The following is a 26806-nucleotide window of genomic DNA, read 5'->3' on the forward strand; positions in this document are numbered from 1 at the left end:
TAATGAACAATAATTCTGTTAACTTCTTTGTGATATTATGAATGTTTTCATGACTGCATGGTACCACACAGCACAGGTTTGTCTTCTAATGAGATAAGTGGGATTGTTTTTTTTGTTTTTTTTTGGTCCCTAAAAAAATTCATTAAATTTCCATATGTGGTAAATGCACATGATATAGTACCTTAGATGGCAATATTGCTTTATATCAGAAACAAACTGCTGCAGAAAAAGTTAGGTGGCATGAAAAATGTAATGTGTACCTTCAACACTCATTATAAATGTAGTAGAGTAAAAAGTACATTTACTTGTTCAAAAATGTAGTCAAGTAGAGTAAAAGTTGCTAATATCTTTGATACTCAGTACAATTACAAAGTAGCCAAAAAGATACTTAAGTACAGTAACTAATTACATTAACTCAAATACCTTATACCTCTGCTTTAATGTTGTAAAACGTGGATAGTATAATGACAAGCATATAGCATATGTGTATAAAATATAAATATATAACATTTATACACTACTTATACTCAGTGTTGGGGAAAGTCACTTTTAAAAGTAACTTATTACAATATTGCATTACTTCTTATTAAAAGTAATGTTACATTACTTTTGCATTACTTTTTCTCAGATGGGCTGGGCTTGCTTGTTTGTTTTTTAAATAACAAAAGTTCATCATTTTTTTTAGACAAATGTAAAGGCCCTCTCACACAAAAAAAAAAAAAAAAAAAAATTTAAATTAAGCCTCAGGCTGACGGAAATGCATATTTACACCTGTACAGTAGAGGGCGCAGCTCAAACAAACCTTTCAGATGTGCTGCCATTCTGGATTAAAGAAGAATAGGAAGAAGGAACTTATTTCTAAATCTAAAGTAATGTTTGCTTGTTAATATGGTTGCATTGGTTCATTGAAGGTCAGCAGCAAAGACATTGGTTAATAAAGTGAGATTAAATACATAAAGTATTGTGTAATTTAATATATTTAATTATTACAAGTTTGCGTAAAATTCTGAGATTGCATTTCACTTTTTTTATTCATTTTGAGGAATACTTAATGTTTTTGTGCAAGTGAGTTGAGTAAATGCATGTTCACATTTAGTGTAGAACTACAATAACACATTCACACAGCGCACACAACACCTCTGCACTTTACTTCTCTCAACATGAGGACATGAGAGCTGTCAGTCAATAAATGTGAAAAAATAACTTTGATATTTAGTTGTAAATTGAAAAAGTAATCTGATTACATAACTCAAGTTACTTGTAATGCGTTACTGCTTATACTAAAATATAAAATAGGTAAACATGTAGTTTACTATGTATTAATTACGCTATGCAAATCAATTAAAATATCTCTGTAAAATATTACCCTACGCATGAAAAGAACATTGCATAAGCTTTAACAAAGACAAAAAAAAAAAAAAAAAAAAAACACTGAGCCAGCAGATGGCATCGCGTGAGCAATGACGCAACACGCGCACCCGTCTGACTCCAGCACCAGCTCCCTCAGATACTCATCGGTCCACCCGAGAAGCATGATGTGACCGTAACATGCACATCCACCCGAGGACAGAAAAACAACAACATTCTCCTTCTCCGTGTCACTGAGTGCAGTTATGTCTGAGACGCCATGCCAGATCTTTCGGGGTGTCTGCTCCTCGCCGCGCTGCTGATTTTCTGCGAGGATGGGTACGTGAGGAGAGCGGAGGGTGGGGTGCTCTCCCACGGCCTCGCCTCGCTTTCGGAGGAGGACAATGCCAGCGACACACAGACATCCCCGCTCAAGGGACAGGGGGATGCGACGGTGCCGCCATCAGGTAACTGTCACGGCATCAGCTGGGTTCATCCTCAACATCCACAGCATCAGCTCCGCATGCGGTGCGCGTGCACATAATAGGGATGTTTTCATGATGGGGTACATCACAACAAAGGACACGGGTGCGCTGTTGACCGCTGTGCTTGCTCTCTCATAACATGCATTATGTGTCTATTATTTGTAAGCCTGCGGAGCTCTTCTACGGGGCCATTCGAAGTAAAAACATCTATTTCAGGCTTTATATAGGACAGCCATGTGCACATTTTTAAGAGCTGAATAGCTGATATGGATGGGCTACATTACACTGCTTATCCTGAATATACTGAGACACTTTTGAATTTAAGATTTAAGGGGAGATTATTTCAGTGCCAGAATCATCCAAGACCTTTGAGATAGTAGGCCTAAAATAAAATTCATTAGGTGTTTAATATCAGTTTTTTTTTTTTTTTTTTTTTAACTTCTTGATGGGACTTTTTGATCACTTAAATATAAAGGCAGCTATATATTTTAAGGCTCATTTGAGTAAAATAGTATGTGATGTAAATTTTTGTAGGTTATATTATACATTTTTATTGTACTAAAGCCAAAATGTTATTATTAATTCAAAACAATTATTAATAATTCATGTTTTTTTTCCCTCAAAAATGTCTGCAGACTCCAGTTTGAAAGCCCCTCCACGTGTCTTTTAACTATTCGCAGATGGGTCTAGTACACCTTATTTTACCATATGTTTTGTCATATGTATTGTTCAGTACCAGATCATGGTTGTAATAGTTATTTAACAGTGTAAAATCCATTCTGAATTTGATTTAACATTATTAAATAGCAGGGACTGAAATTAAGACTTATATGATCCAAAGGTATTTCCTGTTATTAAACATATTATTAATGCTACATTGCCTTATTTGACTAACATTTACATGAATATCAGCTGTTATAAGTTGGTATGGGATGAACAGTTTCAGTGTCTGCCATTATTTCATCCTGGTCATGTTGTGTTTTGGGCATCTAAACCGGCTCTATGCAAAGAACGAGAGATTCACTTCTTTTTTTTTCTCAGTATTGAGAGATTTTAAAAAGGTTTTTAAAGTCTCAGCTTTTGGTGTGCTCATCCGACATTTGGCACTTTGATCTATTTTTAAGTCACTCTGACTGAGCCTTGGGTCCAGTGATCATTACTATTTCAAAGCTAGGCAGTTGCCACCAGATTTTACTGTCACCAACCAATTTTATTGGTTTTGGCTGAAATCTGTTTTAATGCATCTACCTGAATGAACTTATAAACATTGGTGTATATGGTTAACCTTAAACTCCTTTAAATTTGCTTCATTTTTAAAATAATTGTTATCTTTGACTCATATTATAGGCAAAATTTACAATTCAAGCGATACCATATACATTTTCATGCACATTTGTTATTCATTCCCACTGAACCTGACCTTATCTCTGTCTCTAGAGTCGCTCCTGACGCTAAAGATTTGGGTTAAAGATGCGTCTAGCCAGAGGTTTCTGAAAGGAGCTGTGGTGGGTGTGTTCTTGAATGGATCCCAGATTCACTCCAGCCAGACTCTGGAGAATGGAGAGGTCACGGTCACTATCCCATACCACCTTGGCCTGACCCTCACTCTGGTGGCCAGCATGGAGGGGTTATGTGCTCACCCAGCTGCCTTGGAAAACCACCAAGATGCCCAGTAAGTTCATAACCTCTAAGATGCAGTGTTATTTACTATTTTAATAGGTTATTGTGTATTTGTTTCATCTTAATTCATGGACATTTTTGCAAGATGTGCTGAATAAATACCTCAGAGAGATGAATAATAAACAGCGAGAAAAAGATGATGCTGCTGCAGCAAGAAAGCAGTGAATCAGTGTGACCTCACCCTGGCTTGTTGCATAACACCCAGCTAGAGCCCTAAAGAAATGACCTTCAAACATATGGAGAAATTCAACTAATGTCATTTTAATGTGGAAAAACTTGGCTACTAAAATGAGGTCTGAGTGTTTGTTTTTTCCCTAGTTTTTTCTGTCATTACGATGTCCCTACGCCCTCAAACACAAGGGAACATCTGGCTCTTTGAGGATACTGTGCTGATAACTCGAAAAACATCTGGTATGTCAGTTAAAACATTTTTTTCCTACTATCCATTCCACTATTTTGAAATTGAGAGCTGTTTTAATTGTTATAATCCATAATTTAATTTAGTACCTCCATATATTTACTGAATATACAGTGGGTACGGAAAGTATTCAGACCCCCTTAAATTTTTCAATCTTTGTTATATTGCAGCCATTTGCTAAAATCATTTAAGTTCATTTTTTTCCTCATTAATGTACACACAGCACCCCATATTGACAGAAAAACACAGAATTGATGACATTTTTGCAGATTTATTAAAAAGAAAAACTGAAATATCACATGGTCCTAAGTATTCAGACCCTTTGCTGTGACACTCATATATTTAACTCAGGTGCTGTCCATTTCTTCTGATCATCCTTGAGATGGTTCTACACCTTCATTTGAGTCCAGCTGTGTTTGATTATACTGATTGGACTTGATTAGGAAAGCCACACACCTGTCTATATAAGACCTTACAGCTCACAGTGCATGTCAGAGCAAATGAGAATCATGAGGTCAAAGGAACTGCCTGAAGAGCTCAGAGACAGAATTGTGGCAAGGCACAGATCTGGCCAAGGTTACAAAAAATTTCTGCTGCACTTAAGGTTCCTAAGAGCACAGTGGGCTCCATAATCCTTAAATGGAAGACGTTTGGGATGACCAGAACCCTTCCTAGAGCTGGCCGTCCGGCCAAACTGAGCTATCGGGGGAGAAGAGCCTTGGTGAGAGAGGTAAAGAAGAACCCAAAGATCACTGTGGCTGAGCTCCAGAGATGCAGTCGGGAGATGGGAGAAAGTTGTAGAAAAGTCAACCATCACTGCAGCCCTCCACCAGTCGGGGCTTTATAGTAGAGTGGCCCGACGGAAGCCTCTACTCAGTGCAAGACACATGAAAGCCTGCATGGAGTTTGCAAAAAACACCTGAAGGACTCCAAGACTTCTTGCATCTTTCCCAAAAAGACTCATGGCTGTATTAGATCAAAAGGGTGCTTCTACTAAATACTGAGCAAAGGGTCTGAATACTTAGGACCATGTGATATTTCAGTTTTTCTTTTTTAATAAATCTGCAAAAATGTCAACAATTCTGTGTTTTTCTGTCAATATGGGGTGCTGTGTGTACATTAATGAGGAAAAAAAAATGAACTTAAATGATTTTAGCAAATGGCTGCAATATAAGAAAATGTGACAAATTTAAGGGGGTCTGAATACTTTCCGTACCCACTGTAGACCAACTACTATCACTGCATGTGATATTGTGACACAATAAATTTCTACTGTTGTACTATTTATGTATTTATCTTCACATGTATTACAGATCTGTCATTTCAACCGAGTGTCCAGTTTCCCAAAAGTCTCCTCAAACTGTCAGAGAACACTACCATCTCCATGTTGTCAGCCTATCTGACAGCTCCAGCCCTGCCTACAGAAAAAGACTCAAATTTCTTTACTCTAAACATCAACGGTAAAGGAGGTAAGATCAATTTGGGAAAAAAAGATAAAATACCTATTGCATCTCGTTAAATAAATTAACCAGTTGTCTTGTCACATCTCTTGAGTGAATGCTAACCCTGTATGTTTCACTGAGATGTGAGGGGAGTGTATTGTAGGGCAGTTTAAGTCAATGAAGTCTACAACCTCCATTATTGTTTAGACTCAATACTGTATTGATTTGTTAATGCTATTGATTACAACCTATTATTGATTAGGCAATATCAGACTGCTTGGTTACCCAGATTTAAACAAAAGCAAATATGATGGCACCTTTTACACATATTATTGATCGCCTAGTCCAGTGTTTCTCAATTCCAGTCCTCAGGACGCAACTACCAGAATGTTTCTAGATGCTTTTAGATGTCTAATTCAATATTTAGAAGCTTGAGTTGAATCAGGTGTTTTAAGTAGTGAGACATCTAAAACATTCTGGTAGAACCAATGGGGACGTCTTATTCACTGGCTGTAAGAGGCATTGGACATGATGCATCAGACTTTCCAAACTACAACATTTAAGTGGAAAATGTTGGATGGCTGATCCGCTATCTATACAAGAACACTGGAGCTGTGGGATTAAAATGCCTCAGAGCCTCATTGTCTATGAAGTGGCAAAGCTTTGGGAAAAACCCTAGGACCCGAGGAATGGAGCTGAGAAACACTGCTCTAGACCAGACACCCTGAAAACAATTTTCCAATTTATTTTCTGCACATTCTAAAATTAATCAATGTTATCTTTGTATTACCAATTAAAGGTTATAGGAATGTCAAGTTAAGCCCCTTGGCTATGATCAGTGCCCAGTTAGTGTCTAATGGAAAGGAGGTTGATGTCAAAGGACCCATTCAGCTAACAGTACCACTTCCCTACCACACCCACCTACGACCCTCCGACTCACTTCCTGCGTGGACCTTCGACATGACAATAGGTGAATGAAAAACTGCGAACTCACGCATTTGAAAGAAAAAATGCAAACTTAATATGTTAAGGGAGATTGGGGTTGTGTCCAAAAGAAGCACATAATTACATATGTTATCACAGGTACCTGGGTAAATAAAGGTATAGGCACTATACAGATGGAGAAAAACGGCCTAGTCTGGACTTATGTAGCACCTCAACTTGGTAACTGGATTGCTGCACTACCACCATCATCAGGTAAGACTCGGTCAAATTTAAGATTTGGATTTAAAATAATTATTCTCAAGTTTTATTCATCAGCCTAAACTATTACTATTTATGAATGAAGAAGCATTTCAGTTTCATCAAATCAAAATCTTCCAGACTTCTGTTAATATGCAGCCCTCTAAACAGATTTCTGTTGTGTAAATCTAGGTTATATGGGGTTTGCAAGCTCAATGGATTTCATTTCCTACCACACATACCTTCTTGTGGGTATCTTGGGAGGAACTCTTGTGATAGTCATTGGATTTTTATCTGTGATTGTATTTCACTGCAGGTAAGAGTTTATTAAGCCATGCAAATATTGTATCACTTTCTTATAAATACAACAGTGCATGACTTATTTCATCTTAAACTGTTTTTCATGTTAATTGACCCTTCGCCGGGAGTTTGATTGACAGGCGATCTAACCAATCATAACACCAAATCTGTCGTTTTGTCCGACAAAGCAGTTAGGGGAGTTAGTAGATTAACATCGGTGGACTTGAACTTGAAAAATGGTGTGTACTGACGTATTTCTGCAGTTGAAACAACATTCCTTCTGATGTTCATTCATGTTTATTTGATGCTATAAATTAACTAGTAGGAAGAGATGATTAGTTCAAGAGCTGCTTGAACTGAGGTGCTACAGCGATCTGTCACGACGCATTAAAGAGCCACAAAACGGTATTTATTGTCTAAATTTCTTTAAAAATGAAAAAATTTGAGACTTTGTTTCATATCAAAAGTAACTGCGTGAGAACATGATGTGTGGCGTGAGAGCGGCATGGCTTGTCAGACGTAGCAACAGTAACTAAAGGGGGCGGGTCTTTGCGAATGATAAATTCCAGTGAACTAAAGGCATTTTCCAACTCATTATTATTGAAGGGCAAATATCAAAATATGTAGCAATCCTTCTCTATCTCATTTTACAGAGATTTAAACCATGAGGTCGGAAGAAGGCGATGGAATTCCACCAGGCTCACTGTATTGAAGAAAGACCAGACCACTTCCACCAGCTCTGATGAGGCTCAAGAACTTTTCTTTCATAATGGGGACCGGTCCTATTCACTGGCTGCAAGAGGCATTGGCCATGATGCATCAGACTCTCCACGACACCAAGCCAACTACAACATTTATGTGGAGAATGTTGGAAGGCCGGTGGGCAATCTGTATGAGAACATTGGAGCTGTGGGATTAGAAAGCCTAAGAGCCCCAGTGTCTAATCTCTACATTAATAGTGATGAAGTGGCAAAGCTTCGGGAAAAATCGGAACAGAATGGCTCACGCCAAGGTGGTGCAGAAAATTTAGTTTTCAAAGACAAGCTGTTCCACATCTACAACCAGCCTGTGGCTATTGTACAGGCCCCAGAGCTGTTTAATTCCCAGGGACAAGCTGACCCTTCTGGAAGCAGATCTGCTACTTTTCCACGGAATGGCATGGAACATGGAGCTCAGACTGAGCGCAACTTGAAAGACAGTTTCACTCAGACGTTGCCTAAAGTTCCCCAGCAAGACAGTGACGAGCAGCAGGCTCTGGAAGGAGTGCAGGCTGCTGCCGCCAACCCAGGGCTATGGGGCCGCTACAGTCATCTCCTGGAATCTGTATCTGTCCCAGGAACTTTGAACGAAGCGGCTGGAATAGGGCCTTTTCGGGGGGAACTCCAGGGAATATCAGAGCAAACCTTGCTGGAGCTCTCCAAGGGCAAGCCGTCGATTCACCCGCCCCGTGCTTGGTTTGTGTCTCTTGATGGTAAACCAGCAGCCCAGGTTCGTCACTCTGTGATTGAGCTTCAGGGAAGACATCGTCCGGGCAGCAGCAACGACACAAGCTTGGACTCTGGAGTGGACATGAACGAGCTTCTGCAGCAACCTCTGAGAAAAAGCGAGGAACCCTCGAGCGCAAGCATGGCTAAAATAAGCGGAAATCAGGAGCAGGACTTGAGCAGCAGTGAAATTGGGAGTCCTGAGGACTCGTCCCTGAGGAACACCCTGGAAGGCAGTAGTGCAGCCATTCCCAACATCCCAGAGGACAGGGATGCAGGGGACACGTCCAGTGAATCCAAATCTACCCCTCCACCACGGAGACTGCGGAAGGTTCGAGACAAGAAGCCAGACAAGAAGACAAATCGACATGTGAGGGAGGAGAGACCGCAAACGAAACACTAACTGAATAACCTGTGTGTAGCTGTAGCTTTTTGATGTCTGAAAAATGGTTTTGATCAAATTGCCTTATAATATAAACATCAGGAAGAATGAATTAAACAAAAATGCCTGTCTTACCTGCCGTAGCTCAAAGTCGATTCCTGTGGCTATGCTGTATCCAGCATTTTGTCAGCGGTTCATTTGTACACAATTTCGCAACCACACTGTACAATGTTTTTACAAACTTCTTTGAAAGAACATATTTGTTTACCTTCAAAAGTACATTGTAAAAGTATGTATATAACATATATATCTATGTATTTTTAAACATTTGTTGCCCTGTGTGCACAATGCTTGTACCCACAATGCTCTTATAGTGAGTCTGCAAAACTGTTTAAATGCGATCAGTTTGGCTCTCTTGGCTTGCTTGGAATCAATTTTTGTTCTTCAGTTCAGTTCTACAAATGTAACGCAAGGAACTGCCACACAGTGTCATAAACAGTTATAAAATAAATTGTGGAAAAACGGAGCACTGTTATCGTAAGCTGTTAAGCTAAGCACTATATTTATTCTACAATTCAGAAAGTGCACCAGTGTGTTGCAAAGAGTTTTTTGAGGGAGCGACTGAGGCCTCTAAGGTCGTATGCTGTTTTGACACACTGTACTTATTTAATGTATTATTGCTAGTCACATCTGCATGCTGTCCATTGTGATGCTTTTTCCATTCAATGTTTTCATGTGTAAGAATGTAGTACCCAAAAACATCGAAGATATGTCTCAGGTTATGGCTTACCTTTCCCAGGCCAATGCTGGAAGCACAGCTGTACAGGTCATGAACCTAGCATATTAAGATGTTTCTTGTGCTAATGTGTTTTGTGTATGAAATATTTCTTCACAAATTGACAACAAATGATTATCAACTCATGTATTGAATGTGTTGGAGCTTTTGTAGCTTTATTATTTTAGACAATTAATTGTAACTGTTTAATTCTCATCGACAGTTACAATAAAACAATAGCTTGTTGTCAGGCAGAGAGAAGGGGAACTGAGTATGACATTTTAAATGAAGTATGACCGAGGAGAGAATATTGCATTGTGTCAGCTGAATGTTTTTAAAGTGATTTATGTTGTATTGTAGCATTTATTATTTCAATAACTGTAATATGTTTTAATGATTTTTCAACACACTGGTTTTAATGGCTCATGAGCCAGTCCTGGATGCTTTTCAGTACAACTTGTAATCTGCCTTTTTGTGCACATTTAATAAAGGTACTTGACCAAACATTCTCATGAGTTTTATGTACCAAGAACTGATGATAATAAATTTTTATTTTAGCTTTATAATATAAATAAACATTCAAACAATAAATAAATATAAGAGGCAATAATAAAATGATTGTTTCTTATGCAAGTACAAATGACAAAAAGGGCCCGTTTTTCAAGTCAGGATTTATCTGAAATCTTTGCCTTTGTTTTCAGCAGAGGTCAAGCATTGTTTATTTTGAGTTGAAGGATTCTGTAATTCAGCGACTGCTCAGCTAAATACAAGAGATGCTAACATACTTAATCAAAACATTCTTGATTTTATTAAACAAGAAGTTTAAGGCACTCATGTGGAGTATAATATTAAAAAGCTCATATTAAAACAGGCATATACCATTAAAAACTGACACCTGAGCCTTCCTCGGGGTGCTTCTCTGGTTTTTAATATTATAGCCGTAGTTTAATAAAAGCTTTTTAATATTACACGTTAACACTTTGGATTTCTTGCTTCATACACTGATACCCAGTAGAGGTATTCCAAACCCCCATGGAGCAACATACTACCATTATTTTTTGATTGCATACCAATTCACTTTGCTCTTGTTTTCTCTTAAGTATAGCTTTGACATGACTGTTTGTCATCTAGAGATGAAGATCCTTCATATCCAGCCTGCCAGGCCTTGTTCTCTGTCTTAAGTGACCATTCCTCAGTGGTCTAACCCTGCTGTAAGCTGGTGTCATGCTGGATGGCCCATTAATGCCAGCAATGAGTCTTTGCTGGTCATTCTGTGTTCTGGCCAATGCTGACTGGACATTCAAAGTTAGACTGACTGTTGAGGGACTATTTGGAAAGGATACTCTCCTTTCAGCCGGCGCAGGTATGGCCTGGCCCACTGATAAGCTCCTATGACGAGACCTCTGTTCATTTGTATGACTGTGTTTCATTCTGGTATATGGTTCTATGTGGGAACTACTGATGTAGAGGCCCAGAAAGCCCGGAGTGAGTAAATCCACAGAGGAAGGACTGGAATACCCTGACACAGACGGTTCAGATGTCACTGTTCTCAACAGAGATGGAGCACTACCTTTCTTTACCTGCAAACCAATACCTGGTAGAAAGAACTCAGAGATCTGTTCATCGGTACGCTTGCTCTGAGCTTCACTAGATGGAGCCAGAGATCTTTCTGCTCTGCTACTTCGAGGATTCCATGTCAGAGGATTGTAGATGACATGCCAGTCCAGTGGGCAGCAGTTAGACTTGTGGATCACTGGATCAATACAGCCAGTATGAAACTGGTTCAGGTTCAAGAAAAAGAGAAAAATAGACAATAATTCTATGTAAGATTATTTAGCTAATAGCTGGTCTTATATATATACACACCTGCAAACTCAAGAGGTGAAAAAGGTGACATATTTACGAAGTAAACTTTTGTAGGGGGATGTGGGGGCATCCTCACCCTGGAGAAAATGTTTGACTTTAACATGTAAACGAACATTCTTGCACTCTGACAAGAAAATAAATGGGGAAAAAAAAAGTAAAAAAAGAAAAACAAAACAAACATTTATTGACACTAGGGCTGGACATTGACACAAATTAGATTTTAATTTGATTCAGAATCTTGTGATTTGACTTCGATTTGATTACCTTCGATTCAAAATTGATTAATTGTGGGGCCTATCAGGAACAGTACATGGCAAATTTCCTCAAAAAAAATAAAAAAATCTCTCAACTAATGCTGTAAAGTATACAGGGAACCACAGTTGGTACATTGTTATAATATTAAAGGTTAAAACTAATTGATTTGTAAGCTACTTACATCTAAATAACACATAAGTATGTTTTTGTAGTAACGTTATAATATATTTTTAATTACATAATTATGTTTCTACTAGTTTTTCATATAGGCCTAAACACTTAAATAGTGGCTGACATAAAACAGATTTACTGAAGCACATGTTAAAGGGATAGTTCACCCAAAAATGAAAATTTTATGTTAATCTGCTTACTCCCAGCGCATCCAAGATGTAGGTGACTTTGTTTCTTCAGTAGAACACAAATTATGATTTTTAACTCCAACCGTTGCCGTCTGTCAGTCTAATAATGGGAGTGAATGGGAACTTGAACAATAAGAGTCGAAAAATCTTGCAGAGACAAATCCAAATTAATGACACATTGATGTCCTAAGACACGAAGCGATTGGTTTGTGTGAGAAACCGAACAGTATTTCTATAATTTTTTTACCTTTAAAACACCACTATGTCCAACTGCGTTCAGCACTCGTTTAGTGAGGTCTGATCGCGTTCTGACAACAGAAGTGATGTCTGGCACTCATTGAAGTATAAGCGCGAGACATCACTAAGCGAATGCTGAACGTAGTTCCCATTCACTCGTATTATTTGACTTACAGACGGCAGCGGTTGGAGATAAAAATCATAATTTGTGATCTACTGAAGAAACAAAGTCACCTACATCTTGGATGCGCTGGGGGTAAGCACATAAACATCAAATTTTCAAAAGCTTTATCAGCATTCAACTCACTTTGAGTGAGCTGAACTTGAGAATGCGTTACCTTGTGTTTGCAGAGAAGGGTTCTGACATGCTGACCCAGCTGAAATCTTGAGAGGCAGATTCTACATTGAACACCTGGATACAGCAATCTGGACTCTTTCCGAACCCTCATTGTCGGCAAACTCTTTATTACAAAGTTTGGGACTATATCGCATGTCATACCTGAGCTGTAAAAGTAAAATAGAGCAATGAGTCTGGATAAATTCCCCAAACATTCCTTAAAGTGTTCTAATATGTGTATACATAGAAATTGGGTCAGGAATTAAAAATAAAATAACTACAGAGAAGCCATGAATGGGCAGACGAACCTACTACCCACTGAGTGGTTTTCTATTTTCTGTGTTTCTTCAGAGGTGTGAGATCCTGCTGTCTGCCATGGCTGACCTCTTTTCTGCACAATTACAACAAAAAAAGGAAGAATATTTTGTTAACCTGATATACTGATTCACAAACATAGGAAACTAGACTGCAGATTGAGATGCACCTGTTTGAAAGTGCCATATGGTAAACTTTTTTCTAATTTATGCTACAAATGATCACATTTGCAGTTATGAATGGCATCATCATGTCATGTGAAACAAAAACCTTGCACAAAAACTCACCATTCGAACTATGAAGCAATGTTTTGGATGGACTCTTCTCTTAAAGCAATCCTCACACAGGTGGAAATAACTGCACTCTGTGCACCTGTGAACATCAGACGTAAGACACAGCATATGACAGAATCTAGCATTAGTCAAAATCGGGATAAATACATTGCTGTTCAAAAGTTTTTTAAAAAGAAATAAATACTTTAAAAAGTACCATAAATAGCAATACTTTTATTAATCAAGGATGCATTAAATTGATCAAAAGTGACAAACTTTCACATTGATGCAAATTTGATAGAAATACAAAATTTTATCAAAGAATCATATAAAAATGTATCACGGTTTGCACAAGAATATTAATCAGCATTCAGCACAACTATTTTGATCATAATAAAATAATAATAATAAATAATAGGATCATGTGACACTGAAGACTAAAGTAATGATGCTGAAAATTCAGCTTTGCCATCACAGGAATAAATTACTTTTTAAAATATTAAAACAGTTAATTTAAATGGTAATAATATTTCACATTAATACTGTTTCAATTGTATTTTTGATCAAATAAATGCAACCTTGGTGAGCAAAAGAGACTTCAAAAACTTTAAAAAATCATACCAACCCCAAACTTTTGAACAGTATTGACTGTCTGCAATGATTTGTCTGATATGTAATAGTTGCCTACTTGAAACATTTGCCGATGATTGGACAGACCCTGCAGATGTTACACGCAACACCCAGATGTTTGTCCAGACAGTCCCTCTCATAGTAGGTTAACAGTTCTCCTGCATTTTTCACCTGTCAAAAATAATACATTTAAACCCAAGTTGATTTAAGCTTAAAGAGATAGTTCACCCAAAAATGAAAAAAATTAGCATCAGTTACTTGCCCTCATGTTGTTCCAAACCCCTAAGATTTTCGTTCATCTTCGGAACACAAATGAAAATATTTTAAATGAAATCTAAGAGTTCCCTTTCAGTCGGTCACGTTCGACGTACGTCAGTAGTGACCGACGAATTGGGATATCGCTTAGAGAGCCCTATCATCTTCGTGTAAACTAAAACAAGCCAATGGAATTGGCGTGCGATATTTGCATAATGCGCACCGCCCCCGACAGGTGTATATAAATAGGAAGCGGATGCAATCGCACTCTGTCTTTCGCTTCGGAGCCATTTACTGGTGTCCTGTTTGAAGACTCCTTCTTCGTTGTTTTCTGAATTAAAACATTGCCTCAAGAAGAGGATTACAGCGAGCTTCAGTGCTGGTGAAGAGGGCACGTTCAGCGAGGGCGCGAGTGTCCGAGGAGCTGAGCTATAAGCTCTAAAACTGCTGTTTTCACGGCAACACAAAGAGTGTGTGTGTGAGCGATTTGGGCCGGTTCCTCGGTGTGTCAGGGAGTGGTGTACCTGACACATCGCGTCGCTCCCTGGGTGCTTCAGCACGAGTGAGTTGACTTCCCCTTCTAAAAGAGCTTTACAGACGAACCCTGACAGTATGTCATTTCGTCTGTGCGTTACTGGGTGCGGTCGTTCCCTGGTCCCTGCTGATGGGCACAATCGCTGCATCTCGTGTTTGGGCGTTCAGCACGCTGAGGCAGCTTTTGTGGATGGTTCATGTTCCCATTGCGGGAACATGACCATCGCGGTGCTGAGGTCGAGGCTCTCCTTCCTGAAGTCTCAGGAAGCGGGAGTCCCCTCTCCTATGCCGCGTACGACCGTTTTTTCCGGTGGGAACCGGAAGGACGGTACGGCGCTGTATAGGGAGGGCGGACCTGAGGATAACGGTCAGGGCTCCCCCGCCGAGCGGAAACGCTCCTCGGGCCCCTGCCCCCTCGCCAGCACCGCAACCCATCTTTCGCCCGTTGGTTTCCGCTGGGCCCTCTTCGGACTGTCCAGCCGTTACCTTCGGTGCGCCGGCGGAGGATCAGATGTCGGTCGCTGCGTCGGAAGGCGAGTTTGAGAATTCGGGAGAGGAAGATCCGGACGCGCTGCCGCCCTCCGGGACGGTAGCGGTGGCCGAGTCGGATCCCGAACTCTCGGCTGTGCTCTCCTCGGGCCAGCCTTGTGCGTCGGGCTCGAGTGGAACCCTCCACCCTGTCCCGGCCCATCTCGGCTGGATGATTGGTACTTGGGGGGGGTCGCGCTGGGCAGCCCCAGCGTCCCGCCCCAATGCCTTTCTTCCCGGAGGTGCATGATGAGGTGACCAGGTCTTGGCAGACACCGTATAGTGCCCGTACCAGGCCTGGCCCCCCGTCCGCCTTCACCTCCCTGGACGGCGGGGTAGCCAGGGGGTACGCGAGGATCCCGCCAGTCGAGCGGCTCGGTTGCGATGCAGTTGTGTCCAACAGCCACCTGGCTGGCGTGGTGAGCCGCGTCTCCCGTCCCGGGCCTGTAAATTCTCAGCCGGTCTGACTGAGAAAGCTTACAGTTCCTGTGGGCAGGCTGCCTCCGCCCTGCACGCGATGGCCCTCTTGCAGGTTCACCAAGCAAAGGCGCTGTCGGAGATGCCCCAGGAAGGTCCTGACCAACAGCTGCTGGGGGAGCTGCGCGCTGCCACTGACCTTGCCCTCCGGGCAACGAAGGTGACAGCACGCGCTGTTGGTCACGCGATGTCTACCTTGGTAGTCCAGCAAGCGCCACCTCTGGCTGACCCTCGCGGACATGCGGGATGACCGACAAGCAGCGGTTCCTGAATTCCCCCGTGTCCCCGGTCGGCCTATTCGGCGACGCGGTGGAGAGCTTCGCCCAACAGTTCTCCGCTGCACAGAAGCAGGCTGAGGCTATCAGTCACGTCATGCCACGGCGGTCCGCTGCTGCCTCCACCCAGCCGCCCGTGGCTCAGCCTCAGCCCGCTCGTCGCCGAGGGCGCCCGCCTGCATCGTCCTCCGCCCCTGCTAAGACGGCAAAGCAGCAGCCTACACCAGCCAGACAGCAGGGTGCCGGTCGCGGGCGTGGTGCCCAGCCCGTCTCCGCTAAGCCCGGTGGTAAACGGTAAGAGCAAGACACGGCCCTGAGACGGGCAACCTGGAGGGGAAGGATCTTGCTCTTCGGGAGAGTTTTCCACCATCTCTCCCACCCCCGGAGGAGGGCCGGGGGGAATTTGTGTTTGTCTGTCCACCGCCGCTGGCTCTCCGGAGTCCAGCGGTACCCACTTTTTCACAAAAAGAGCAGTTTCCTCAAACTCCAGGTCACAACAAGGGGTGTCTGCCAGTGTGCCAGGCTCCGCCTCGCCGCTGACAGCTCCCTCCCCATTCGCCAGCAGGTGGCAGTGTGTGGTGCAGACCGTGCTCCCGTGCGCTGTCTCCCATGCACACTGCTGCCTCGCAGAGTCCGACCCCACTCCGGGCCGCCCCCAAGCCGTCCGGGTCGGGTCCCTCTCTGCCTTGCTGCCCCACCCCCGGTGCGTCTGTGGTGCCTTTGGTCCCGCTGGCTCGGTGTCTGGAAGCGTGGATCACGCTCCCCAGCCCTGTCCAGCTGGCTCATTCGTACTATCAGACTCGGCTATGCGATTTCAGTTCGCCCGGCGTCCCCCGGTCTTCAGGGGCTGTCCACTTCACTCAGGTGTCGTTGGACAGTGCACCTGTTCTCCGGGCGGAGATTGCTGTCCTCCTGGCGAAGGATGCAATCGAGCCGGTCCCTCCAGCCGATATGAAGTCGGGGTTCTACAGCCCCTACTTCATTGTACCAAGAAAGGGCGGTGGGCTACGGCCAATCCTGGATCTGCGCGTCCTGAACCGGTATCTTCACAAGATGCCGTTCAAGATGCTCACGCAGAAACGCATTTTCGAATGCGTCCGTCCCCGGGATTGGTTTGCAGCAATGGACCTGAAGGACGCGTACTTTCATGCCTCGATTCTGCCTCGACACAGACCCTTCCTAGGTCGGTTCTGCGTTCGAGGGTCGGGCATATCAGTACAAAGTCCTACCCTTCGGGCTGGCCCTGTCACCCCGCGTCTTTACGAAGTGCGGAGGCGGCCATTGTTCCCCTCAAGGAACAGGGCGTTCGTATTCTCAACTATCTCGACGACTGGCTGATCCTGGCCAGCTCGCGAGAGCAGTTGTGCGAACACAGGGACATGGTTTTAGCTCACCTCAGCCGGTTGGGTCTTCAGGTCAACTGGGACAAGAGCAAACTCGCCCCCGGGCAGAGGATCTCTTGTCTCGGTCTCGAGCTAGACTCGGTCGCACGGACTGCGCGTCTCACAGAGGCGCGCGTCCAGTCGGTGTTGAACTGCCTGAGCTCGCTCAAGTGCAGGACAGCGGCTCCACTGAAAGATTTTCAGAGGCTCCTGGGGCATATGGCATCTGCAGCCGCGGTAACGCCGCTCGGATTGCTTCATATGAGACCGCTTCAACACTGGCTCCGCGGCCGGGTCCCGAGATGGGCGTGGCAGTGCGGCACGCTCCGTGTCCCCGTGACACCGAGCTGCCGTCGCACCCTTGTCCGGTGGTCGGACCCTTCGTTCCTGCGGGCCGGAGTACCCCTCGAACAAGTGTCCAGGCACGCTGTGGTCTCCACAGATGCCTCTGCCACGGGATAGGGGGCCACGTACAACGGGCATGCAGTGACAGGTCTTTGGACGGGGCCTCAGCTGCATTGGCATATCAATTGCCTCGAGTTGCTAGCGGTTACGTCTTGCGCTGGCCCGCTTCAAGAAGCTGTTGTCAGGCAAGCACGTTCTAGTCCGCTCACGGACAGCACTGCGGCCGTTGCGTACATCAACCGTCAAGGTGGTCTACGCTCCCGTCGCATGTCGCAACTCGCCCGCCATCTCTTGTTGTGGAGTCAGAAGGATCTGAGGTCCCTTCGGGCCACTCATGTCCCAGGTGTGCTCAACCGTGCAGCCGACGAGCTGTCACGGCAGCTCCTACTTGCGGGCGAGTGGCGGCTCCACCCCCAGGCGGTCCAGCTGATTTGGCAGCGTTTCGGCGAGGCCCAGGTAGACCTGTTTGCCTCCCCGGAAACTGCCCACTGCCAGTGGTTTTATTCCCTGACCGGCGGCACGCTCGGCACGGATGCCCTGGCACACAGCTGGCCCCCGGGTCTGCGCAAATATGCGTTTCCCCCAGTGAGCCTTCTTGCACAACTCCTGTGCAAGGTCAGGGAGGACGGGGAGCAGGTTCTGTTAGTGGCTCCGTACTGGCCCACTCGGACCTGGTTCTCAGACCTCATTCTCCTCGCGACAGCCCCTCCCTGGCCGATTCCTCTGAGGAAGGACCTCCTGACTCAGAGACGGGGCACCCTGTGGCACCCGCGTCCCGATCTATGGAACCTCCACGTGTGGTCCCTGGACGGGATGCGGAGGTTCTGAGTGATCTCCCGCAAGCGGTCGTAGACACCATCACTTCCGCTAGAGCTCCTTCCACTAGGAGTCTCTATGCGTTGAAGTGGAACCTGTTCGTCGAATGGTGCGCCTCTCGCCGAGAGGACCCCCGATCATGTTCGGTCGGATCCGTGCTTTCCTTTCTGCAAGAAGGGTTGGAGCGAAGGCTGTCTCCCTCCACCCTGAAGGTGTATGTTGCCGCTATCGCCGCACATCACCACGCAGTTGAGGGTAAGTCCCTGGGGAAGACACGATCTGATCGTCAGATTCCTGAGGGGGCGAGGAGACGGTTAAATCCTCCTCGCCCTTCCTCCGTACCCTCTTGGGATTTGACCCTGGTTCTCACAGCTCTCCAGGGTCATCCCTTTGAGCCTTTGCAATCAGTCGATCTGAAACTAATGTCTCTTAAGACGGTTCTTCTGGTTGCATTGGCTTCCCTGAAGAGGGTAGGGGATCTGCATGCATTTTCGGTCGACGAAACGTGCCTAGAATTCGGGCCCGGTGATTCTCACGTTATTCTGAGACCCCGGCCTGGATACGTGCCCAAGGTTCCTACCACTCCCTTCAGAGATCAGGTAGTGAACCTGCAAGCGCTGCCCTCGGAGGAGGCAGACCCAGCCCTAGCTTTGCTCTGTCCCGTCCGCGCTCTGCGCGTTTACGTGGATAGAACGCGAAGCTTCAGGACCTCAGATCAGCTCTTCATCTGTTACGGAGGCCAGCAGAAGGGAAAGGCTGTCTCCAAGCAGAGGATGGCCCACTGGATAGTGGATGCCATCGCCTTGGCGTATGAATCCCAGGGCGTGCCTTGCCCGCTCGGGTTGAGAGCCCACTCCACCAGAGGGGTGGCCTCTTCCTGGGCGCTGGCTCATGGCGCCTCGCTGACAGATATTTGTAGAGCTGCGGGCTGGGCGACACCCAACACGTTCGCTAGGTTTTATAGCCTACGTGTAGAGCCGGTATCTTCACGTGTACTCGCATCCACTAGTCGGTAGACGTGCTGTACCCACTCTAAGTGTCGGCTTGCAATGCCATTCCCGCCACTGGCCGGATACGTGCATACTTCTCTCCAGTCGTGTTCCCCGCTTGGCGAACCCTGTCGAGCTCCTCCGCCTCCCCCTTCGGCTCGGACATTGCGGAGTGTCTGATGCCAGGCCTACATCCGTCGCTGACGCTGTCTGTTGGCTGGGGCCCATATGTCGTGACCCCTCTACGTGAGCGGTCCCATATGTGTATTTTCCACGGTTTAAAACTCCCTACGGGCCGAGTCCGTGTCTTTCCCTTAGCAGAGCCAGCTCTGCTGTCACCTGTCAGATGAGTCTCCCCCTAACCAGGTGGAGCCATCCCAGGGACTCCATATGCGTACTGCCCCCCGGGCCAGTCCATATGTGTATTCCCACGTAAACTCCTCCCCCATTGGGTAGGTAGTGGTCTCCGCAGCGTCCCTCACGGGTTCGCTTCCCCAGTGTAGTCTAGTTTACTTAGTGGGTATTGGTTAGACAGCAGTAGACTCTCTCGGTGTAAGCTCGCCCCCTTCACCGTCAGCCGGTGCTATGGGCGGCTGAGCTTGCGCTGGGCACTGGAAGGGGTTTCGTAACTGTGGCGTTTTAGTTGGGATCCCAATTCGTCGGTCACTACTGACGTACGTCGAACGTGACCGACTGAAAGGGAACGTCTCGGTTACGTATGTAACCCTCGTTCCCTGAAGGAGGGAACGGAGACGTACGTCCCGTCGCCACAGTTTCTGTACCCTCGCTGTAGTGCGGACACCAGTTGTCTCCTCAGCGAAAAACAGAGTGCGATTGCATCCGCTTCCTATTTATATACACCTGTCGGGGGCGGTGCGCATTATGCAAATATCGCACGCCAATTCCATTGGCTTGTTTTAGTTTACACGAAGATGATAGGGCTCTCTAAGCGATATCCCAATTCGTCGGTCACTACTGACGTACGTCTCCGTTCCCTCCTTCAGGGAACGAGGGTTACATACGTAACCGAGACGATTTCTGTCCCTCCATTAACAGTTTAACTAACTCTGTCGCTTCAAAAAGTTCATAAAGAGATCGTAAAACTAAAATATGTGAATAAAAGCCTAAATTCAATCTGTTCAGCATATAAAGCGATTGAGTCTCTTCAGAAAATTTGGACTAAACCACTCAATTCATATGGATTAGTTTTACAATCTCTTTATGAACTTTTTGAAGTGTCAAAATGGTAGTCATGTAGCTGTCAATGGAGGGACAGAAATCACTCAAATTCATTAAAGGTCCCGTTTTTCGTGGTTTTTTGAAGCTTTGATTATGTTTATAGTGTGCAATATAACATGTGTTCCATGTTTCGAGTGTAAAAAAACACAGTATTTTTCACATAATTTACTTATCTGTATACAGCTGTTTCCACTGTCATAAAAACGGGCTGATGACTTCCTTGTTCTATGAAGTCCCTCCTTCAGAAATACGTAACGAGTTCTGATTGTGCCAGCGGTTCCTGTGTTGTGATTCGACAGCTCTGAGCGAACCTTGCCCGGAAAGGTCACGCCTCTTACCATAACGTGGAGATGCACGCGCTCAGTGTTATTGTAAACATGTCTTTAATTTTACCCTATCAATTTGAGCCGGAATCAGACCCGGTGATTGGACTGCGGGATAAAAATAACAGCGTTTCGACGACATGGCGACAAACACACTCTACAAACGCAATTCTTGTGTATTCCTGTGGGCGGAGGTTAGTCAAAAAACTGTTTTAGTGACGTCATTAAAGAAGGAAGTAGAGGGATGTAGTCCAAACTATCCGTTCGATGTAGGCGACTTCTGTTAAATAAAATATCTCGCTTGGCATTGAACTTTGAGCTTTAAAATTTTACAGATTTTATTTATACTCTAACAACAACATTACACACTAAAGTTTGAAACATGGGATCACGAAGAACGGGACCTTTAAAATAACTTCATTTGTGTTTCAAAGATGAACAAAAGTCTTACAGGTGTGGAACGACATGAGGGTGAGTAATAACAAAGTCTATAGAATAACACAAGACGTGTCACTCGTATTGTTTTGAATGGGAGAAAGTAAAACGCGCAATATGGCGGAATAAGTCCTGCCTTCTAAATAAGAGCCAATCGCTGACTGATAAAGTCATCGCGTCACTGCAGCGGCCGTTAGAAGCTCCGGTTTCTATAGAAACAGTCAGACGCGCGCCTCCGAAATGAGGCACAAGAGACGCGCATTTAGGTCTGCGCATGCGCATTAGCTTGATCCAGCCTAAAAAGTACAGGTTTTTTGTCATGATTCGAGCGTTTGGAAAAAAAAATTATGAGGCAGTTGTTGTCATATTTCATTGGTGATTTAAAATATTGAATTTAATCGAAAGCTTGGTAAACAGCTTTGGAGAATTTGATGTTTCCCTATTCAAAGAGATAGGAGCTGCACTTGGATGCCCGAGAGGCATTTCAAAGATGGCCGCCGAGTGAAATGACTTGTCTTAAAGGGACTTAAAGGGTAATAAATTTTTGGGTGAACTATCGCTTTAAACAATAGATAGTAATTAGTTATTTAAGTGACTGGGTTTTGTAATGATGTACCTGTTCAAACAGCTGCTTAAAAGTGCCGAACTCCTCCCTACAGAGTGGACACTTAAGCGGGGCACTTGGGTCTCTCTTTGTTTGGTGATCAGCCCATACCTTCATACAGGAAATGTGGATGTTGTTTCCACAGCTGAACCTTAACAATGACGCATAATTACAGTGCAGCCAGTCACAAACCGCAACATAGAAATTGCATATCAATGAGAATCACAACTAGCTTTTTGAGTTTAAATAGAAAATTGTGATGCATTTGCTTTAAAGATGGAGAAAATACATTTTTAATACATTTCTATTTTTAAAAAAATTCATTAATTTCAAAAGTTTCATCAATGAAACATATATTCACTTCATGGTTAATAATACAGTATTTATCATGAAATTAAGACATATATTTAGAAAGTATCCATTTAATTTCCTGAATAAGCTTGGGGGGAAAAAAGCTCTCAAGTTCTCTTACTTGCAATAAGTTATAGGCAATTTTTTCAGCAAAAGTTCTTCTTGACAGATTGGACATATATCATCTTTCTCTATATCTTTCTGTCTGATTCCTCCGTCTTCCTCACTAGGCTCAGGACATGAAGGGATTTCTGAGCTCCCCCTGTCATTAGGGGATGTAGTTTTGGTCACATGAAGCCCTTGCAACAACTCTAGGATCTGTCTCTCCGCAAGACCGTACTGAAAACAGTCTGAAACAGACCAGACAGACAGCTCAAACATTAATGTACAGGTAGTAAGTGCCTTTATGTGCAACTGTTTGCAGGATCTTAGTGGAAAGAATTGCATTGACTGATGACATTTTATGGGGAATAAATTGTCTACTTACATTCGTGATCTCTTGGCAGTCGGAATTTACGCATTAAAATCCTAAAATGAAATGTTGATGTAAGGTAAGATTATGTCTCAACATGCAAACTGTGTACATGTTTCTTCAACTATGAGCACTTTTCTGTCCATGGGGCTGATTTTTATTAAAAACTAACAAATTTTATTTTATATGAGGGTCACATTAAAACTTGGAAATGTTATACCATGCCTATAGAGATTTCTGCTACGGAGTTGCTGATTCCAGCACAATGCAAACTATCATTTCAGTTGTGGTGGAAATTACATTGTCACTGTAGTGGAAATGTTCATGACTTCAAAGGATTAGTTCACTTTCAAATGAAAATTAGTCCAAGCTTTACTCACCCTCAAGCCATCCTAGGTGTATATGACTTTATTCTTTCTGATGAACACAATCAGAGAAATATTAATAAATATCTTCGCGCATCCGAGCTTTATAATGGCAGTGAACAGGGGTCACTTGTATGAGCTGAAGAAACTACATCCATCCATCATAAACATAGTCCACACGGCTCCGGGGGGTTAATAAAGGCCTTCTGAAGTAAAGCGATGCATTAAATATCCATATTTAACAAGTTATGAAGTAAAATATCTAGCTTCCGCCAGACTGCCTTCCGTATTCAACGTACAAAGAAAGTGAAAAACTATCGCAGTTCAAGCGCTTATGAGACGTCCTAACCAGACGCAAAGCAACACGCGATAAAAGGTATCTTTTCCATGATAATCAGAGTTTTTGTCCTAACCAGCCGCGACGGCGACACACAAATATTCTATTTTAGAAACGGTTTCTATTTCTCCGCGACGTCGCGGCTGGAACAACAACACAAAGTATGGCAATGATAATATCAGGTACTGTTTATGTGCTTTATTAAATGTTAAAAGCGTCTAATGTCCGTTTGAATATCATTCTGTGTTCCCAGCTTTTTAGCTGTAATGAAAACAACACTGGCTAATTCACCTCTTGAAATCTTGAAAATAAATACATGTGCACAAGAATGTTCAAACGGTCAACTCAATGCAAACAAACAAGTGTATTCTATGACAAAGATTGGTTCAGTCAATCCGTATGTACTTTAAACAATGTTTAAATTGTGTAATATTTATGAATTTCTTCTCATTACTGCGTTGTGTCTATTGTGGACAGTCGAATTGCTTGTTGCTGGAATCTTATCGCATTGCATCTGGTTAGGACACGGTGTTACACTACGTCCTGTACCTTCCCTATTCAACTTACGGAAAAAGTGTGAAGGCCTTTGCACACTGTGAGTCCGAAATTCGCATGCGAAATTTTCGCACGTTAAAAAAATCGACCTTACGTTATGTTACGTACGTTATGTTATGGGATAATCACGCAGCTCCTTGATGAGGTGAATTCTCCTTTCTCTCTATGCATCCAAAAAATTGGATGGACCCAATATTTCCTCTTTCTTTTCATTTCATCTTTCCTCTAAAATCGTGCTCACTGCTTGAAGACTTAATTTTGTACTGTTTTGCGATTTTTTTCGCAATTAACGCACTCATTAATACACATCGGACTCAGTGTGCAAGGTCTCTGTGCGTGACGAATTTTTGGGATTACGAATACGAAAAAACGCATGCGAAAATTTCGGACTCAAGCCGCCTTTCCACTGCACACGACATTCGCATCCGATTGTCGCATTTCGCCCCCTAGCGGCAGTCGCACGGAACTTTGAAATTGGTAGTGAAGCAACCGTTACCCTCGGCTTATTCCAACCCAGCAACCACCATGGTAAACTGAACTATTTTAATGAATGTAACGTTAATGCATGTATGAATATATCCATACAAAGCGACCCTCAATACATCTGAAATAAAAACAAACTAGTAGATTTTATAGAGTTTCAACGTAAAAAAATATTTAATAATCATAAAATATCTTTTTTGTTTTACATAATTATTGATAACCACCATTTTAAAGAAATAGTGTTTATATAATAACGTTAAAGTGTTAACATATTGGTAATTCTAACTTCGTGCTCATCGTTTTGACTAGAATACATCATATCCGGTCGGCCGGTCGCATACGGTCTAGCCGCAGAAGTTCAAATATTTCAACGCATCCGAAGCTCAAATCGGATCCGAAATTTCCGCATTCGCATATGATCGGAACTCCACGCAGCCCCCTACTACTCTCCATTGGAAATGAATGACTTCCGGTCCAACGGCTGTCGTTTGTCGTGTGCAGTGGAAAGGCGGCTTCAGTGTGCAAAGGCTTTAACTGATGTGACGCCAGTTTACACAAACGCATCACTTCACTTCAGAAGGACTTTATTAACCCCCCGGAGCCGTGTGGAGTACGTTTATGATGGATGGATGTGGATGGAGACACTTTCTTCAGCTCAGATGCATCAGGATATTTATTAATATCGATTGTGTTCATCAGAAAGAAGAAAGTCATATACACCTAGGATGATGGCTTGAGGGTGAGTAAAGCTTGGGGTCATTTTCATTTGAATGTGAACTAATCCTCTAAGAAAAATGATAAAAAATGTCAATTCTTCTTGTTATATAACAAATTAAACTAGCATCTGACAGAAAATGAAAAGTGTGTTTTACAGAGTTTTCTAAATGTCCACAGGGTAAAAGTGCCCATTGTTGAAGAAACACTCATCTAAAGTCCAACCTAAAGCATTACCAGCAGATGTGTGTGCAAAGATCCTTCTCTTTCTGGAAGGTAGGGCAGGTACACGTGTGTGGATCTCCCAAACACACCTTAAATATGAAATAGCATTATTAAACTGCACAAAATGTATCAAACAACAAAAATCAGTGCAAACTTACTTTATAATTTTTGCTATCCCCATCCTCTTTCAGGAGAAATCCAATCGGTCCAAACTCTTTGAGGATGAAAATGGTGGTATTCAGCGCTCGATGTTGATGTGAGCTGACCGCTTCACTCACTGCTTTCCTCCACATTGTTTTCCTGAACATTATTAAATAGATTTCGTTCTAAAATGAACTTATATTATTAATAAACTTTCTCCATTAATGATTACGTCTCTAGACGTTTCATAAAAAATATATAATCCGTAACATAAACACTCTAAAACTTTCTGTTAGCGCGATCTTGAATCAGGTGTTGCTACACTTTGTATCTGATGTTTCTATAGCAACAAGCTACGCTGAATAAACAGTAGCTGCTACTATGTATCACCGCTGGATGGCGCTACAAGTCTCTGTGGTCATATCAGTTCCTCTTTAGTAAACAAAGAACAATATGCTGTTTAATCCTCTTTAGTTGACAGAGACACTGTTAAAAGCACACAGTTAGGAGCTTATTGTAAAGCATAATGTTAAAAGGCTGGCTTTTTCCTTAGATATCTAGTCTATAGAACACAACACGACAGAAACATGCACACAACATGCAAAACATCACACATCTCTTGCAAAAGCAAACACTTTATTCAAAACTATTTGAACTCTTTTAAAAATTGTTTTTGTATAGTAACTCTACACACAACACATCAAATGATTAGTCATATAAGCTACTCCCATGACAAGTGAAAAACTGCTAGCTTGTGTCTTTTGCGGTAAAACTTTAGAATAGTTCAATCATTAATAAATAATTACACAGGAACAAATGAGTAACACAATATTAACATTCTAGTAACTACTACTAACTAACTAGAAACTCTGATTAACCAATTAGTAACCCGTTGGGGTAAGATGACCCCTGGGGCACCCTCCCACCTTTATTTTTTCTCCTAACCATAGATGACACAAAATTTTAATGAAAAATAATGAAAATAAAATGAATGCCTACACTATTTTTAATTTCAGCAATTCATCTGAATATCAACATTTGTAAGATTTAGTCAGCTGAAACAGTTTTGAGGTTAACTGATCAAATTTTGTGTCTCTAGAAAATAGTGATCTATGACATTATACTATATTGAATT

At 43.0% G+C, this 26806-nt stretch overlaps 2 protein-coding genes across 2 annotated transcripts; one reads left to right on the forward strand and one right to left on the reverse strand.

Moving 5' to 3' along the window:
* Positions 1–1450: 1450 nt before the first annotated feature.
* On the forward strand, positions 1451–9999 carry LOC125274352 (protein FAM171B). Its single transcript, XM_048200677.1, is given in 9 exon segments — positions 1451–1814; positions 3270–3457; positions 3459–3504; positions 3831–3923; positions 5244–5399; positions 6172–6342; positions 6456–6569; positions 6747–6870; positions 7508–9999. Coding segments are annotated over 9 exon segments (2313 nt in total). The 5' UTR covers positions 1451–1627; the 3' UTR covers positions 8742–9999.
* A 152-nt stretch (positions 10000–10151) lies between these two features.
* Positions 10152–26017, reverse strand: zswim2 (zinc finger, SWIM-type containing 2). Its single transcript, XM_048200678.1, has 10 exons — positions 25689–26017; positions 25543–25619; positions 22867–22907; positions 22501–22729; positions 22041–22179; positions 13825–13937; positions 13152–13236; positions 12858–12940; positions 12551–12716; positions 10152–11273 (listed from the first exon to the last, which is right to left on the reverse strand). Exons 1-10 carry the CDS (start codon positions 25836–25838, stop codon positions 10623–10625), a joined length of 1734 nt encoding a protein of 577 aa, XP_048056635.1. The 5' UTR covers positions 25839–26017; the 3' UTR covers positions 10152–10622.
* Between the last annotated feature and the right edge of the window lie 789 nt (positions 26018–26806).

The sequence above is a fragment of the Megalobrama amblycephala genome, linkage group LG8 (assembly GCF_018812025.1).
Source record: "Megalobrama amblycephala isolate DHTTF-2021 linkage group LG8, ASM1881202v1, whole genome shotgun sequence".
In the NCBI taxonomy this organism is placed as follows: Eukaryota; Metazoa; Chordata; class Actinopteri; order Cypriniformes; family Xenocyprididae; genus Megalobrama; species Megalobrama amblycephala.

Bases quoted from the DNA above. Each gene is read 5' to 3' on its own strand.
- zswim2 (XM_048200678.1), bottom strand. From the start codon at position 25,838: ATGTTCAGGAAAACAATGTGGAGGAAAGCAGTGAGTGAAGCGGTCAGC. The intron at 13,237-13,824 runs GTAGGCAACTAT...TGATGTTCACAG, and splicing joins ATCATCGGCAAATGTTTCAA to GTGCACAGAGTGCAGTTATT. The intron at 12,717-12,857 runs GTTCGTCTGCCC...TTACTTTTACAG, and splicing joins AACCACTCAGTGGGTAGTAG to CTCAGGTATGACATGCGATA.